Raw genomic sequence first — 19,319 nt, 5'->3', positions numbered from 1 at the left:
AAATCTCTCAATAGAAAATCTCCAATTAGTAAATGCATATTACTAATTTTTATTCTCTAGAGATATGCATTTAATTGATGGTAATTAAAGCATATAAAATCAAAAACCTTAATTAAAAGATTCTCAATTTATTTCGGCACAGGATCACCTTGAGTACGAAGGAATATATTTGAACAATAAATTATTAGAGTTAATGCTCATGTTCAAAGTATGTTGACATCTTGAAGTTCAAGGGAATCAGTTCTACCTTATAAAAGTAATCAGGTAGGAATCGTTATTACGCAATAATCCAGTAGGATGGGTTATACCAATTACAAGCATCGGTTACACACCCTCTTATGATCGGTCACACCAATTACCAGTTTCGGTCACACCAATTACAAGATCGGTTACACCAGTTACCTTATAAAAGTAATCAGGTAGGTACTAGTACTACCTTATAAAAATAATTAGGTAGGATCGGTTACATCTATATATGGCATCTACTTGTGATCGGTCACACCAGTCACTAGGGTCGGTTACACCAATTACAAGGATCGATTACACAAGCTTTTATGGTCGGTCACACCAGTTACTAGGATCGGTCACACTAATTACAAGGATCGATCATACCATCATATGGTGATTACTTAGGATCGGTTACACCAATTAATAAAAACCAGTCATACCAAATCATAAGTCAGGCATTGTGATTAGTTATACCAAGAAACATAACATAAGTTAAGTTAAGATTGGTTCTACCATCTAACACATATTGGTCATCCAAAGATTTGCAATGAATAGCCGAACCAATAATCCTAATGATTTCCCTTTCGATTCATAAAAAAAGTTCATGAATGTACTTCCTTTAAACAAATGTAAAACATTTTTTCCTAGGATGAAATCTTCACCATAACACATTCACATAATCATGACAATATATACAAGATTATATCGATCTCATATCTACGAAGTTCAAAAGATAAGCGTTATACTTCGTAGTCTAATTCCCTAATACTATGATCATATTATTATGATCATGTCACATCACTAGAGTATTATACAATATGTACATCATATAAAGCTTCGCAGTTATGTTTTCAATATAGCACGACTTGAAAGAGACGTTAGTAATGAAACAAGTTCAAGTCAGTATTACTAACCTCAAGTGGAAGGATGATGTTGTCGTTGTAGTTCGCTACTTCTTCACATTCTTCAAGTCTTCGGAGTAATACTTGTATGTCTCAACGTTCCTAGACTTTCTAGTCTAACCTAAACGAAGTTGACTCTAGTATATAATCAAGCGACTCTAGATGAGTTTGGATACTAAAATATGACAACCAAACTTGACATACCAACGCTTGGTGAGTTCAACCGAGCTATGCTCTAACAATAAATAATAGATTATTTTTAACCAAGATTGTCAAGGATCTAAGAACATCCAATGCTTGAATCATATTTCCAGAGATTTATCAAGACAAGTTTGGCTTGAAATTTCTTCTTTGCAATATAAAATCTACTAAAATGATACGACATAGTCTTATAAAATAGAATGGTAAATATCGTGAGTAAATAGGTTGGTTCAGTCTTTACATACCTCTTTGTTGATGAAGTTCTCCAAATGTCTTCGTTTGTTCTTCAGTCTTCAATCTCCGAGGGTTATCCAATGATGTCTAATACTCAACTACCATACTCTAATCCTAGTCCGAGACTTGACTTTAGTAGACTAGAAATCAAGATATAGTTTTGTGCATCTAACATTGACAACAAGCTTGAGATTGCCAAACTTGCAAGTTCGACTGAGCAGTGCTCTAATACTATTTGCATCAATACTGGGTTTTCTGCAAAGACAAACTTCTGGACATATCGCGTTGTATTATTTTCCTTTCGTTCAGGTTTTTTCTCACTGGGTTTTTCCGTTTTCAAGGTTTACGCAACATGTGTTAGTCCAATTTTGTTCTAAGTTTTTTATTAATATTATACTATTTCCCCTTAGTTCAGGTTTTGTCCCTTTAGATTTTCCTAACGAAGTTTTAGTGAAGCAATAAACTTAGATACAGTGGTCATCAAGGAGAGAATTACATTTGAAAAACTACATCCGAAGCGGTATATATGAAGCACTATGAAGCAGGGGAATGTTGTATGGCCTTTGATCCATGTGTGTGCAGCCCCATATGGATGCAACCAGAGCTTATCTCATTGCCTATATAGAGAGAGAGCAAACTCATCCCTAATGAATAAAAGTCTTTTTCTCCTCATCACTAAATAGAATTAGAAATTAAAAATAGAGATATTTTTCTCTAAGTATGAAATTTTTAAATATAAAACTGTTTCTCAGAAACCGAAGGAGTATGAAAATGAAGAATCCAGGTTTCTGGGGGACAATCCACATCAGGTCGTTATCGCTAGGGAGTACGAGGACACCGATGATCAAACCATGTTCTTTGAAGATGATTGAAAATGACGATGCCAGGCCATTTTCAGTGAGAATGATTAAAATGACGAGCCCAATAGATATACTTGAAAATCAATCTCTGTTTCATCCTTCTAGGAGGTTGCCATGCGAGTGGAGGTTTCCAAACAGAATGGAACCGGTACTAGATAATCAACAATTACCTGCCCAACATTTTAAACTGCAGAACATATTTCAGTAATATCTTGCGGACCAATTGCGATAAAAATTGCAACAGAAATTGTATCTTTGATAATTATAAATACAGACATGTTGAATCAGTGGGATATCTTGGAGTCAGAAAAACTACCACTAAGGATTTCATCTCCACATTAACCCACATAAAGGAATCAATCATATTTCTGTATCCACTAATCAAATCTGTATGAGGCAATCATTCCATCTCGAGGAAGTTACTATGAGCTCTTCAAGTTGCACTTTCTTATTCGTCTCCCATCAAGATGAAATGATTCTGTTTTGGTGTACATTTTCAAGCTTGGGCAAAAGCTCGCAAACCACTTTTTGGAGTGAAACATGATTCATCATATGAGCATTTATTCCATTCATGAGTGCTTTTGAAAGGAGTATGATTTCAGGTAAGTTCGGAATGTTTTCCAGATCAAGCAAGTTAGATAAGCTTTCATCTTCATTCAGATCTGAAACCTTGACAAGCTCAATAACCTTCTCCAACGTAGCAACATTCCTACCGGCTCCACAACCCATGGCAGTTGCAGCTCCCACTGCATTTGCTAGTGCTAATGAATAAACTGTGGGCATATTGTGTATAAATCCACATGCAATAGCAGCGACAAAGCTATCTCCACAGCCAACCGTATCAATTACGTTCACCTGATGGGAGTCCAAAAAGTTAAGACCAACTGACATGAACCTGAACTCTGCTATATATGCAAGCAAATAGAAACTGGGTTGCAGTAAAAGAGAAATACATACCTTAAACGTAGGTGCACAGGTAATACTAGAACTTCTGATTAAGATTGAGCCCTTCGGACCCATCTTAACGATGACCCATTTCGTGCGCACACCTTTCCTAAGCAGCTCTTGACCAGCCAGAATTGGGTTTGTGATGCCAGTCAATGATTCAGCCTGACACATCAATTTTAAAATCAGGATACGCTAAATGCGTATGCACAACGGTTCTTTCATCCAACTATATCATTTCATGAAACGAAAAAATGAGAACTGCATAGAAATGAATGCATAACTTCCACTCAAAAAGACAAACAATGTGTTTAGACCTGAATGATGCACTCCCAATCACTGTAACATCGTGAATCTAGTTAGCATAACATGTGGGAATGGCTGAACATACAGCAGAGATAACTAATGCTGTTATTTATCATGATGAGACTCGCAGTCAGAGGTTCTCTATCTCAACTGAAGGACTATCAAGTGCCTAGATGGATAAAGAAAAGTCACATCTATCATGTCACAGTAGAATAACTTTAGACATATGGGCGGGAATAAGAGCTCTTGAAATTGTTTAGACATATGAGAATGAAATAGTTGTTTTATTCTCATAAAACCATCCCTAGCATGTTATTCCTTAACATGGTTGCCAGAAAAATACAACTAAGCAAAATCTACTAGGGAGCGATCTATGAAACAACGACATGAGTACGAGTGACGGGTCTGACATTGGTAAGAGCGTCCAACATGGCGACCTAAAAACACTAAATAGGAGACATGGGAGTTACAGTTAGGTTAAAGGTATACACATTCTTCCCAGGAAAAGAAAATAGCTACATCCAGGCTAATATTGATGAAAAGGCAGCCATGTTTTTTCTTCTTTTTCTTGTTCCATTTTTCCAAGCTTTATAAAACTAAGTTGCAAAAATATAAAAGTTTGGCCAACAGAGATGTTGTGATATCCGACATGAATACCAGCGTCAATTGGTGTCAACATGGAAAAATATGAAAACAAGGTGTCATTACACGGATACAATCTAATAAATCATAAATACAATCAAATCCGTACTAAAAAATCTACAATAAGATGTGAAATGGACCTCATCTGATGTTAAAAGTAGAACGTCACTCATCCTCAAACACTGGTCAAGTGCTCTTTGCTCTTCAGGAGTCCCAGTAGCTAGAGTCTTTCCTCGTGGCCCGGGATCAAAAAAGAATGATGTCCCAACTTCAATGGAATACTCAAGTACTGAGATTATCAAAACAGGGGAGAGCTCATCAAAGGTATAACCATTACAGAAAAGAATTTTGGAACGTTTAATTGCCATCTTTACATTTTTAGACAGAACTCTCATCCATCCAAATGCAGGTTCACTGCTAAAATCAGCACGACTGCAATAAGAAAGACGATGAATCAAATAGAAGCACCCAACCAATTTGATTAACAAGCATTGTTACAGCAATACGACTAGGACATTATAGATTGCAATAAGAGTAATATAATAAAATAACTCCACAGTTCAAATTATCTTACCTACAAAATCCATGTCTTTGTAAAGGATCCACCAATACCCAACAGAGAAGTGTTTCATAAAACACACTTTCAACAACATCATCAGTATTTTCATTCATTCGAACCATACCAATCCCTTCGTTATGAAGCACATCCAAAAGGAAACGTCCATATACTTCATTACCCACATTGCCAATTGTAACACAATTAAGTCCTAGTCTCGCCGCAGCTATAGCCACATTGCAGTTACCACCAGCTTCCCAATATCTCTAAAAACCAATTTTTTCATATCAACATTCAACCAATTCCCATATAAATACAGTTTAAGGAATATCAACAACAACAACAAAGCAAAAAAAAAACCTAAGAAAAACCTAAAACAAAAGAGTAAATATAAAAGAAACCCAACCTTGTCAGGACGAGAAGCAGATAATCGTTCCATATAAGCTTTTCTCTCATTGAGCGAAGGTGGGGGCAAAGTAGGAACATTAAGAACTATATCAACACAGAGATTACCAAGAGTAGCAATATCAGCATCTCTAAGACTAACATTTTTTATAAAACTGCTACCATCTACTACTCCATTGTGTCCAGAGAAGTTAAATGAGTTAATGGAGCTAGATTTTTGGGTAGAAATTTCAATTCCTTTACAGTTGACGATGTAAGGTAGTTTAATGTGCGGAGATACTGTTGATGAAAATCCATAGTCGATCTTATGGTTTAGTGAGATTGTAGATATGTGGCAAGAAATTGGGAATTTGAGGGTTTGCATTGAGAAAGAGAAAAATGGTAACAAAAGAGGGGAGAGAAAAGAGAGAGAAGAGGTACACACATTGCTTTTTCATTGATTCTTGACAGGAAGGGGTTGTTTTTATCTGACGGTTAAAAATTGCAGATTACGGCTTCATGGATGGCTAAACGGAACACACATTTCGCGGGACCACTAAACATTTTTTTTTTCCTTTTTGATAATGAGAAATTTTACTCCCTCCGTAACTAAATACCACTATATCGGCGGAGTCCAAATTTCAAAACTATTTTTTACTCGTATTACTCATATTTATTTGCTTGGGAGTCATTATAATTGAGTATATATTTCTAAGGATTGGTTTGGTAATGTTTTTTTTTTTACCAAAAGCACTTTCAAAAACTATATATGTCAATAATTTTTCAAATTAGTGTTTGTAAAAAATAAATAAAGTGCTTTTTATCCAAATCACTTCCTAAATTCCTCAACTTTTAAAAACTGGGGAGGAGGAGCTTTCAATAGCTACAAAAGCATAAGCTTTGGTCCCACCTAAATTTAATGCTTCATTTATCTTTTTTATCCCTACTTTATTTTATAAATGACAAAAGTTAACCTTAAATTTAAATACAATCAATTTTTTATTCTTATATTTTATTCTTTAAATATTTTATTTATTTTTATTTCCAAACTATGTTATCTACCATTTCATTTAATCTGTAAATAATAGTAATAAATGTTAAATAATTAATTAATTTTATTTTGATTTTTTGTTTGAAAATTATATATATATATATATATATATATATTAAAAAGTGGTTAAATAAAATATATATTTTTTTGGCAATCATAATAATAGTAATTAATAAATTTAATATTATATGAATTTATATTTAATAGTAAAAAAAATTAATTATTTTTAAACCCAATAAAATTAATTAAAACTATCTTTAGAGATATGTTTGTCATTTGCTATAACAACAATAGTTGAATATGATATTTTACCAAACACATTTTGATTAATTTTTTCATCAGCTTTAGCTATAGTTTATTCTTTACCAAACGTCTAACTGCTTTTTTCTCACAGCACAGCACAGCAACGCACAGGAGAAAAGTGTTTTTGCAAAAGCTACAGCAATACCAAACTAAGCCTAACATTGGAAATATAATTAAGAGTAAAACAGAAAAAAACATAAAATTTATAAAATCAAAAAAAAATCTTAATTTAGAAGAATTGATCCCTCCCCCTATATATATGTGGTCTGGAGGGAGTATTGAACAAATTAACTAGGCTCCCTCCCCATAATATCCTCCTGTAACACTGAAAGCAAAAAAACTAAGGAAAAAATTCAACCCAAAAGTTAGTCAAACACTCATTAGCTGCCTTTTTAGCTAACACATCTCCAGCACTATTTCCCTCACGGTACTTGTGTACAAAGACTACAGAGGTACAAGTAGAAACCAGAACCTCTTTCAAAATGTTTACAAAATACCAAGGAGAAACTACATCTCCCGTGCATAATCCTATAATATACTGAGAATCACTCTCTATAATGAGGTTTTGTATTCCAAGTACGCGAGCTAACTGTAATCCTTTCTTGACTGCCCATAACTCGGCCATATTATTCCCATTCTTAAAGAGATGTTGAGCGAAACCTCCAATGACTTGCGGCTGTCATCTCGGAAGACTCCCCCCCGTACCTGTAACCCATCACGGTTAGACGCCCCATCAACATTCAGCTTTACATAATTTGGCGGGGGGCAATCCCATCCAATAAAACACTCAACTCGGTCCAATCGCGTAGTATTAGAAGCAAGAACGGTGGTAAATTCAATCGCCTTATGATAAGCTGTAGAAATAATAAAAGATTCAAGCCAACTATCATTATGAAAAACAACTCGATAATCCCACTAGTATAGGTCTAGTCTATAATCCCAGGCCTTTCCCAGCTTTTGTATCTTAGCTATTTCTGGGTCATCCGCTTGGCGATTGGCCGAGCGAATCAGTCAACTTCAAAGTGGATTTGTTTATCATTATGCCTTTGCAATGTTACTTGGTTCAACTTCATTTGTGACCTTGACTATATAAAAACTTAAAAGTGGGGGCATTCTTCCAAGCTGAGGAGGACAAGCATGCAGCTTTTGAAGCATGGGCTCCGACCCCCTCCCGGACAGATGAGAAGGAAAGGGCTTCTAAGGCCTTAGTGAGATTCCCGAATATCAATCAGAAAAGCTAGTTAATGATGACCTTCCATGGATTCGCCGTGAATCAGATCTGGGCTGTTCGGGAGAGTTGTTGCAAGAGGTAGTGAAACTAGTCGAAAGTTGAAGCGGTTGAAAAGATTACGGGCTAACCAAATCTGCCATAAAACAAAAGGTACTAAACAACCAGCTAAAGAATACTGATGATGGGATATAACGAAGCATGAGCCATAAGCCACTCGATATCAATAGGATTAGAAGTAATATTAGTTCCCCACCGTTGTTTGCATAAATCCCACACTTTGGAAACTTGGGGACAATCTATAAAGGCATGATCAATGGTTTCTGCTGCACTATGACACAAAGGGCAAACCAGGAATATGTATACCCGACGAACCAATGAAGCACGGACCAAGATTTTCCTATGAGCTAATAGCCATAAGAAATGACGCACATGAGAAGGACAGTGTAGCTTCCAAAGAGATACCCACTTCGACTCATCTTCATTGACACCAAAGTTTTCCCTGCAGAAATATGATTATAAGTACTCTTAATTGTAACACATCCACTTTTGTCCTCACCCTAAACTTGTTTATCCTGAATTGGTATAAGAGTAGTAACGGGGATGGCCTTAATTTGGTCTATTACTGGAGCAGGGAAATACTGCTGAATCTGATGTAAGTCCCACTCTCCGGTGGACAAATCCATTAAGTCTTGAACGGTCAGATGGTGAAGATGAGTTGGAACGTGCTCTCTTTTTCGTGCGTCCACTTTTGTTGAGCTGACTTGGGTGATCCGCCTTAAAAAAAAGCTTTTCTCTTATGCGGTGCCTCAAAATAAAAAAATAAAGAAACTATTACAGGGCTCTAAGCATTGGTTACAAGGGGTCATGATAAAATCGGGTCATCAAATAGTGTTGGAGAAAATGAGTTATTTAATAAATGATTTTTTGGTTTTGGTGTGGTTTGATCTCATAACCTAAAGATCTAAAGATACTAACTCATTTTTGAGTGAATGAAATGGAACCTTGAGTCTCACATTGTGGAAAACTAAAGAGGTGCTCCACTATATTATTTAAGAGTTTTATTTATGAAAAAAATTCTTTTTTTGTGTTTAATTGTTTTATAAGAAACAAAACTCGTTTTATAAGAAAAAACATAAACCTAACTTGATTTGCAAGTTAATTTTCCTATAAATACAACTCGAAAATCTCTTTTCAAAACACACAAGCAACTCGAAAACTAAAGAGGTGCTCCACTATATTACCATGTTCTCATGGATATGTTGTAAAACAATGTGGGTGGAGCGGGTGGAGCGAAAAATACATGTTTCGACCCATACCCATGCTCGTGTACTAAGCACCAAGTCTGTGTCTACTTGAAATTATTTTTTACAAGTTTTTAACTTGATAAATAATTTATTTAAGAGTTTTATTTATGGAAAAAATTCTTTTTTTGTGTTTAATTGTTTTACAAGAAACAAAACTCGTTTTATAAGAAAAAATATAAACCTAACTTGATTTGCAAGTTAATTTTCCTATAAATACAACTCGAAAATCTCTTTTCAAAACACACAAGCAACTCGAAAACTAAAGAGGTGCTCCACTATATTACCATGCTCTCATGGATATGTTGTAAAACAATGGGGGTGGAGCGGGTGGGGCAAAAATACATGTTTCGACCCATGCCCATGCGCGTGTACCAAGCACCAAGTCTGTGTCTACTTGAAATTATTTTTTGCAAGTTTTTAACTTGATAAATAATTTATTTAAAAGTTTTATTTATGGAAAAATTTCTTTTTTTGTGTTTAATTGTTTTACAAGAAACAAAACTCGTTTTATAAGAAAAAACCTAAACCTAACTTGATTTGCAAGTTAATTTTCCTATAAATACAACTCGAAAATCTTTTTTCAAAACACACAAGCAACTCGAAAACTAAAGAGGTGCTCCACTATATTACCATGTTCTCTTGGATATGTTGTAAAACAATGTGGGTGGAGCGGGTGGGACGAAAAATACATGTTTCGACCCATGCCCATGCGCGTGTACCAAGCACCAACTCCGTGTCTACTTGAAATTATTTTTTGCAAGTTTTTAACTTGATAAATATTTTATTTAAGAGTTTTATTTATGGAAAAAATTCTTTTTTTGTGTTTAATTGTTTTACAAGAAACAAAACTCGTTTTATAAGAAAAAACCTAAACCTAACTTGATTTGCAAGTTAATTTTCGTATAAATACAACTCGAAAATCTCTTTTCAAAACACACAAGCAACTCGAAAACTAAAGAGGTGCTCCACTATATTACCATGTTCTCATGGATATGTTGTAAAACAATGTGGGTGGAGAAGGTGGGGCGAAAAATACATGTTTCGACCCATGCCCATGCGCGTCTACCAAGCACCAAGTCCGTGTCTACTTGAAATTATTTTTTGCAAGTTTTTAAATTGATAAATAATTTATTTAAGAGTTTTATTTATGGAAAAAATTCTTTTTTTTTGTGTTTAATTGTTTTACAAGAAACAAAACTCGTTTTATAAGAAAAAACCTAAACCTAACTTGATTTGCAAGTTAATTTTCCTATAAATACAAGTCGAAAATCTCTTTTCAAAACACACCAGCAACTCGAAAACTAAAGAGGTGCTCCACTATATTACCATGTTCTCATGGATATGTTGTAAAACAATGTGGGTGGAACGGGTGGAACGAAAAATACATGTTTCGACCCATGCCCATGCGCGTGTACCAAGCACCAAGTCCGTGTCTACTTGAAATTATTTTTTGCAAGTTTTTAACTTGATAAATAATTTATTTAAGAGTTTTATTTATGGAAAAAATTCTTTTTTTGTGTTTAATTGTTTTACAAGAAACAAAACTCGTTTTATAAGAAAAAACCTAAACCTAACTTGATTTGCAAGTTAATTTTCCTATAAATACAACTCGAAAATCTCTTTTCAAAACACACAAGCAACTCGAAAACTAAAGAGGTGCTCCACTATATTACCATGTTCTCATGGATATGTTGTAAAACAATGTGGGTGGAGCGGGTGGGGCGAAAAATACATGTTTCGACCCATGCCCATGCGCGTGTACCAAGCACCAAGTCCGTGTCTACTCGAAATTATTTTTTGCAAGTTTTTACCTTGATAAATAATTTATTTAAGAGTTTTACTTATGGAAAAAAAAAATTTGTGTTTAATTGTTTTACAATAAACAAAACTCATTTTATAAGAAAAAACCTAAACCTAACTTGATTTGCAAGTTAATTTTCCTATAAATACAACTAGAAAATCTCTTTTCAAAACACACAAGAAACTCGAAAACTAAAGAGGTGCTCCACTATATTACCATGTTCTCATGAATATGTTGTAAAACAATGTGGGTGGAGCGGTTGGGGAGAAAAATACATGTTTCGACCCATACACATGCGCGTGTACCAAGCACCAAGTCCGTGTCTACTTGAAATTATTTTTTGCAAGTTTTTAACTTGATAAATAATTTATTTAAGAGTTTTATTTATGGAAAAAATTCTTTTTTTGTGTTTAATTGTTTTACAGGAAACAAAACTCGTTTTATAAGAAAAAACCTAAACCTAACTTGATTTGCAAGTTAATTTTTCCATAAATACAACTCGAAAATCTCTTTTCAAAACAAACAAGCAACTCGAAAACTAAAGAGGTGCTCCACTATATTACCATGTTCTCATGGATAAGTTGTAAAACAATGTGGGTGGAGCGGGTGGGGCGAAAATTACATGTTTCGACCCATGCCCATGCGCCTGTACCAAGCACCAAGTCAGTGTCTACTTGAAATTATTTTTTGCAAGTTTTTAACTTGATAAATAATTTATTTAAGAGTTTTATTTATGTAAAAAATTCTTTTTTTGTGTTTAATTGTTTTACAAGAAACAAAACACGTTTTATAAGAAAAAACCTAAACCTAACTTGATTTGCAAGTTAATTTTCCTACAAATACAACTCGAAAATCTCTTTTCAAAACACACAAGCAACTCGAAAACTAAAGAGGTGCTCCACTATATTACCATGTTCTCATGGATATGTTGTAAAACAATGTGGGTGGAGCGGTTGGGGGGGAAAAATACATGTTTCAACCCATACCCATGCGCGTGTACCAAGCACCAAGTCCGTGTCTACTTGAAATTATTTTTTGCAAGTTTTTAACTTGATAAATAATTTATTTAAGAGTTTTATTTATGGAAAAAAAAAATTGGGTTTAATTGTTTTACAAGAAACAAAACTCGTTTTATAAGAAAAAACCTAAACCTAATTTGATTTTCATGTTAATTTTCCTATAAATACAACTCGAAAATCTCTTTTCAAAACACACAAGCAACTCGAAAACTAAAGAGGTGCTCCACTATATTATCATGTTCTCATGGATATGTTGTAAAACAATGTGGGTGGAGCGGTTGGGGAGAAAAATACATGTTTCGACCCATACACATGCGCGTGTACCAAGCACCAAGTCCGTGTCTACTTGAAATTATTTTTTGCAAGTTTTTAACTTGATAAATAATTTATTTAAGAGTTTTATTTATGGAAAAAATTCTTTTTTTGTGTTTAATTGTTTTACAGGAAACAAAACTCGTTTTATAAGAAAAAACCTAAACCTAACTTGATTTGCAAGTTAATTTTTCCATAAATACAACTCGAAAATCTCTTTTCAAAACAAACAAGCAACTCGAAAACTAAAGAGGTGCTCCACTATATTACCATGTTCTCATGGATAAGTTGTAAAACAATGTGGGTGGAGCGGGTGGGGCGAAAATTACATGTTTCGACCCATGCCCATGCGCCTGTACCAAGCACCAAGTCAGTGTCTACTTGAAATTATTTTTTGCAAGTTTTTAACTTGATAAATAATTTATTTAAGAGTTTTATTTATGTAAAAAATTCTTTTTTTGTGTTTAATTGTTTTACAAGAAACAAAACACGTTTTATAAGAAAAAACCTAAACCTAACTTGATTTGCAAGTTAATTTTCCTACAAATACAACTCGAAAATCTCTTTTCAAAACACACAAGCAACTCGAAAACTAAAGAGGTGCTCCACTATATTACCATGTTCTCATGGATATGTTGTAAAACAATGTGGGTGGAGCGGTTGGGGGGGAAAAATACATGTTTCAACCCATACCCATGCGCGTGTACCAAGCACCAAGTCCGTGTCTACTTGAAATTATTTTTTGCAAGTTTTTAACTTGATAAATAATTTATTTAAGAGTTTTATTTATGGAAAAAAAAAATTGGGTTTAATTGTTTTACAAGAAACAAAACTCGTTTTATAAGAAAAAACCTAAACCTAATTTGATTTTCATGTTAATTTTCCTATAAATACAACTCGAAAATCTCTTTTCAAAACACACAAGCAACTCGAAAACTAAAGAGGTGCTCCACTATATTATCATGTTCTCATGGATATGTTGTAAAACAATGTGGGTGGAGCGGTTGGGGAGAAAAATACATGTTTCGACCCATACACATGCGCGTGTACCAAGCACCAAGTCCGTGTCTACTTGAAATTATTTTTTGCAAGTTTTTAACTTGATAAATAATTTATTTAAGAGTTTTATTTATGGAAAAAATTCTTTTTTTGTGTTTAATTGTTTTACAGGAAACAAAACTCGTTTTATAAGAAAAAACCTAAACCTAACTTGATTTGCAAGTTAATTTTTCCATAAATACAACTCGAAAATCTCTTTTCAAAACAAACAAGCAACTCGAAAACTAAAGAGGTGCTCCACTATATTACCATGTTCTCATGGATAAGTTGTAAAACAATGTGGGTGGAGCGGGTGGGGCGAAAATTACATGTTTCGACCCATGCCCATGCGCCTGTACCAAGCACCAAGTCAGTGTCTACTTGAAATTATTTTTTGCAAGTTTTTAACTTGATAAATAATTTATTTAAGAGTTTTATTTATGTAAAAAATTCTTTTTTTGTGTTTAATTGTTTTACAAGAAACAAAACACGTTTTATAAGAAAAAACCTAAACCTAACTTGATTTGCAAGTTAATTTTCCTACAAATACAACTCGAAAATCTCTTTTCAAAACACACAAGCAACTCGAAAACTAAAGAGGTGCTCCACTATATTACCATGTTCTCATGGATATGTTGTAAAACAATGTGGGTGGAGCGGTTGGGGGGAAAAATACATGTTTCAACCCATACCCATGCGCGTGTACCAAGCACCAAGTCCGTGTCTACTTGAAATTATTTTTTGCAAGTTTTTAACTTGATAAATAATTTATTTAAGAGTTTTATTTATGGAAAAAAAAAATTGGGTTTAATTGTTTTACAAGAAACAAAACTCGTTTTATAAGAAAAAACCTAAACCTAATTTGATTTTCATGTTAATTTTCCTATAAATACAACTCGAAAATCTCTTTTCAAAACACACAAGCAACTCGAAAACTAAAGAGGTGCTCCACTATATTATCATGTTCTCATGGATATGTTGTAAAACAATGTGGGTGGAGCGGTTGGGGAGAAAAATACATGTTTCGACCCATACACATGCGCGTGTACCAAGCACCAAGTCCGTGTCTACTTGAAATTATTTTTTGCAAGTTTTTAACTTGATAAATAATTTATTTAAGAGTTTTATTTATGGAAAAAATTCTTTTTTTGTGTTTAATTGTTTTACAGGAAACAAAACTCGTTTTATAAGAAAAAACCTAAACCTAACTTGATTTGCAAGTTAATTTTTCCATAAATACAACTCGAAAATCTCTTTTCAAAACAAACAAGCAACTCGAAAACTAAAGAGGTGCTCCACTATATTACCATGTTCTCATGGATAAGTTGTAAAACAATGTGGGTGGAGCGGGTGGGGCAAAAATTACATGTTTCGACCCATGCACATGCGCCTGTACCAAGCACCAAGTCCGTGTCTACTTGAAATTATTTTTTGCAAGTTTTTAACTTGATAAATAATTTATTTAAGAGTTTTATTTATGTAAAAAATTCTTTTTTTGTGTTTAATTGTTTTACAAGAAACAAAACACGTTTTATAAGAAAAAACCTAAACCTAAGTTGATTTGCAAGTTAATTTTCCTACAAATACAACTCGAAAATCTCTTTTCAAAACACACAAGCAACTCGAAAACTAAAGAGGTGCTCCACTATATTACCATGTTCTCATGGATATGTTGTAAAACAATGTGGGTGGAGCGGTTGGGGGGAAAAATACATGTTTCAACCCATACCCATGCGCGTGTACCAAGCACCAAGTCCGTGTCTACTTGAAATTATTTTTTGCAAGTTTTTAACTTGATAAATAATTTATTTAAGAGTTTTATTTATGGAAAAAAAAATTTGGGTTTAATTGTTTTACAAGAAACAAAACTCGTTTTATAAGAAAAAACCTAAACCTAATTTGATTTTCATGTTAATTTTCCTATAAATACAACTCGAAAATCTCTTTTCAAAACACACAAGCAACTCGAAAACTAAAGAGGTGCTCCACTATATTATCATGTTCCCATGGATATGTTGTAAAACAATGTGGGTGGAGCGGGTGGGGCGAAAAATACATGTTTCGACCCATGCCCATGCGCCTGTACCAAGCACCAAGTCCGTGTCTACTTGAAATTATTTTTTGCAAGTTTTTAACTTGATAAATAATTTATTTAAGAGTTTTATTTATGGAAAAAATCCTTTTTTTGTGTTTAATTGTTTTACAAGAAACAAAACTCGTTTTATAAGAAAAAACCTAAACCTAACTTGATTTGCAAGTTAATTTTCCTATAAATACAACTCGAAAATCTCTTTTCAAAACACACAAGCAACTCGAAAACTAAAGAGGTGCTCCACTATATTACCATGTTCTCATGGATAGTTGTAAAACAATGGGGTGGAGCGGGGGGCAAAAATACATGTTTCGACCCATGCCATGCGCGTGTACCAAGCACCAAGTCCGTGTCTACTTGAAATTTTTTTTGCAAGTTTTTAACTTGATAAATAATTTATTTAAGAGTTTTATTTATGGAAAAAATTTTTTTTGTGTTTAATTGTTTTACAAGAAACAAAACACGTTTTATAAAAAAAACTAAACCTAAGTTGATTTGCAAGTTAATTTTCCTAAAAACAACTCGAAAATCTCTTTCAAAACACACAAGCAACTCGAAAACTAAAGAGGGTGCTCCACTAATTACCATGTTCTCATGGATATGTTGTAAAACAATGGGGTGGGCGGTTGGGAGAAAAATACATGTTTCGACCCATGCCCATGCGCGTGTACCAAGCACCAAGTCCGTGTCTACTTGAAATTATTTTTTGCAAGTTTTTAACTTGATAAATAATTTATTTAAGAGTTTTATTTATGGAAAAAATTTTTTAATTGTTTTACAAGAAACAAAACTCGTTTTATAAGAAAAAACCTAAACCTAACTTGATTTGCAAGTTAATTTTCCTATAAATACAACTCGAAAATCTCTTTTCAAAACACACAAGCAACTCGAAAACTAAAGAGGTGCTCCACTATATTACCATGTTCTCATGGATATGTTGTAAAACAATGTGGGTGGAGCGGGTGGGGCGAAAAATACATGTTTCGACCCATGCCCATGCGTGTACCAAGCACCAAGTCCGTGTCTACTTGAAATTATTTTTTGCAAGTTTTTAACTTGATAAATAATTTATTTATGGAAAAAATTCTTTTTTTTGTGTTTAATTGTTTTACAAGAAACAAAACTCGTTTTATAAGAAAAAACCTAAACCTAACTTGATTTGCAAGTTAATTTTCCTATAAATACAACTCGAAAATCTCTTTTCAAAACACACAAGCAACTCGAAAACTAAAGAGGTGCTCCACTATATTACCATGTTCTCATGGATATGTTGTAAAACAATGTGGGTTGAGCGGGTGGGGCGAAAAATGCATGTTTCGACCCATGCCCATGCGCGTGTACCAAGCACCAAGTCCGTGTCTACTTGAAATTATTTTTTGCAAGTTTTGAACTTGATAAATAATTTATTTAAGAGTTTTATTTATGGAAAAAATTCTTTATTTTGTATTTAATTGTTTTACAAGAAACAAAACTCGTTTTATAAGAAAAACCTAAACCTGATTTGATTTGCAAGCCAATTTTCCTATAAATACAACTCGAAAATCTCTTTTCAAAACACACAAGCAACTCGAAAACTAAATAGGTGCTCCACTATATTACCATGTTCTCATGGATATGTTGTAAAACAATGTGGGTGGAGCGGGTGGGGGGAAAAATACATGTTTCGACCCATACCCATGCGGGTGTACCAAGCACCAAGTCCGTGTCTACTTGAAATTATTTTTTTCAAGTTTTTAACTTGATAAATAATTTATTTAAGAGTTTTATTTATGGAAAAAATTCTTTATTTTGTATTTAATTGTTTTACAAGAAACAAAACTCGTTTTATAAGAAAAAACCTAAACCTGACTTGATTTGCAAGTTAATTTTCCTATAAATACAACTCAAAAATCTCTTTTCAAAACACACAAGCAACTCGAAAACTAAATAGGTGCTCCACTATATTACCATGTTCTCATGGATATGTTGTAAAACAATGTGGGTTGAGCGGGTGGGGCGAAAAATGCATGTTTCGACCCATGCCCATGCGCGTGTACCAAGCACCAAGTCCGTGTCTACTTGAAATTATTTTTTGCAAGTTTTTAACTTGATAAATAATTTATTTAAGAGTTTTATTTATGGAAAAAATTCTTTTTTTGTGTTTAATTGTTTTACAAGAAACAAAACTCGTTTTATAAGAAAAAACCTAAACCTGATTTGATTTGCAAGTCAATTTTCCTATAAATACAAATCAAAAATCTCTTTTCAAAACACACAAGCAACTCGAAAACTAAATAGGTGCTCCACTATATTACCATGTTCTCATGGATATGTTGTAAAACAATGTGGGTGGAGCGGGTGGGGGAAAAAATACATGTTTCGACCCATGCCCATGCGCATGTATCAAGCCCCAAGTCCGTGTCTACTTGAAATTATTTTTTACAAGTTTTTAACTTGATAAATAATTTATTTAAGAGTTTTATTTATGGAAAAAATTCTTTTTTTGTGTTTAATTGTTTTACAAGAAACAAAACTCGTTTTATAAGAAAAAACCTAAACCTGATTTGATTTGCAAGTCAATTTTCCTATAAATACAAATCAAAAATCTCTTTTCAAAACACACAAGCAACTCGAAAACTAAATAGGTGCTCCACTATATTACCATGTTCTCATGGATATGTTGTAAAACAATGTGGGTGGAGCGGGTGGAGGGAAAAATACATGTTTCGACCCATGCCCATGCGGGTGTACCAAGCACCAAGTCCGTGTCTACTTGAAATTATTTTTTGCAAGTTTTTAACTTGATAAATAATTTATTTAAGAGTTTTATTTATGGAAAAAATTCTTTTTTTTGTGTTTAATTGTTTTACAAGAAACAAAACTCGTTTTATAAGAAAAAACCTAAACCTAACTTGATTTGCAAGTTAATTTTCCTATAAATACAACTCGAAAATCTCTTTTCAAAACACACAAGCAACTGGAAAACTAAAGAGGTGCTCCACTATATTACCATGTTCTCATGGATATGTTGTAAAACAATGTGGGTGGAGCGGGTGGGGCGAAAAATAAAGGTTTCGACCCATGCCATGCGCGTGTACCAAGCACCAAGTCCGTCTCTACTTGAAATTATTTTTTGCAAGTTTTTAACTTGATAAATAATTTATTTAAGAGTTTTTTTTAGGGAAAAAATTCTTTTTTTGTGTTTAATTGTTTTACAAGAAACAAAACTCGTTTTATAAGAAAAAACCTAAACCTAACTTGATTTGCAAGTTAATTTTCCTATAAATACAACTCGAAAATCTCTTTTCAAAACACACAAGCAACTCGAAAACTAAAGAGGTGCTCCACTATATTACCATGTTCTCATGGATATGTTGTAAAACAATGTGGGTGGAGCGGGTGGGGCGAAAAATACATGTTTCGACCCATGCGCGTCTACCAAGCACCAAGTCCGTGTCTACTTGAAATTATTTTTTGCAAGTTTTTAAATTTATAAATAATTTATTTAAAAGTTTTATTTATGGAAAAAATTCTTTTTTTGTGTTTAATTGTTTTACAAGAAACAAAACTCGTTTTATAAGAAAAAACCTAAACCTAACTTGATTTGCAAGTTAATTTTCCTATAAATACAACTCGAAAATCTCTTTTCAAAACACACAAGCAACTCGAAAACTAAAGAGGTGCTCCACTATATTACCATGTTCTCATGGATATGTTGTAAAACAATGTGGGTGGAGCGGGTGGGGCGAAAAATACATGTTTCGACCCATGCCCATGCGCGTGTACCAAGCACCAAGTCCGTGTCTACTTGAAATTATTTTTTGCAAGTTTTTAACTTGATAAATAATTTATTTAAGAGTTTTATTTATGGATTTTTTTTTTGTGTTTAATTGTTTTACAAGAAACAAAACTCGTTTTATAAGAAAAAACC

At 33.5% G+C, this 19,319-nt stretch overlaps 1 protein-coding gene across 1 annotated transcript; it reads right to left on the bottom strand.

Annotated features, from left to right (window-relative positions):
* Positions 1–2,613: 2,613 nt before the first annotated feature.
* On the bottom strand, positions 2,614–5,697 carry LOC113349974 (fructokinase-1-like). The gene is made up of 5 exons (XM_026594023.1): positions 5,281–5,697; positions 4,893–5,140; positions 4,459–4,750; positions 3,383–3,535; positions 2,614–3,280 (listed from the first exon to the last, which is right to left on the bottom strand). The coding sequence occupies exons 1-5, from the start codon at positions 5,641–5,643 to the stop codon at positions 2,888–2,890; spliced, it is 1,449 nt and encodes a 482-aa protein (XP_026449808.1). The 5' UTR covers positions 5,644–5,697; the 3' UTR covers positions 2,614–2,887.
* Between the last annotated feature and the right edge of the window lie 13,622 nt (positions 5,698–19,319).

The sequence above is a fragment of the Papaver somniferum genome, chromosome 2, assembly GCF_003573695.1.
Source record: "Papaver somniferum cultivar HN1 chromosome 2, ASM357369v1, whole genome shotgun sequence".
Taxonomy (NCBI): domain Eukaryota; kingdom Viridiplantae; phylum Streptophyta; class Magnoliopsida; order Ranunculales; family Papaveraceae; genus Papaver; species Papaver somniferum.
Note: the sequence above shows the minus strand (reverse complement) of the source record. Positions and strands in the feature narration are given on the sequence as shown.

Bases quoted from the DNA above. Each gene is read 5' to 3' on its own strand.
- LOC113349974 (XM_026594023.1), bottom strand. From the start codon at position 5,643: ATGCAAACCCTCAAATTCCCAATTTCTTGCCACATATCTACAATCTCA. The intron at 5,141-5,280 runs GTTGGGTTTCTT...ATTGGTTTTTAG, and splicing joins CTGCTTCTCGTCCTGACAAG to AGATATTGGGAAGCTGGTGG. The intron at 4,751-4,892 runs GTAAGATAATTT...TTCTTATTGCAG, and splicing joins CAAAGACATGGATTTTGTAG to TCGTGCTGATTTTAGCAGTG.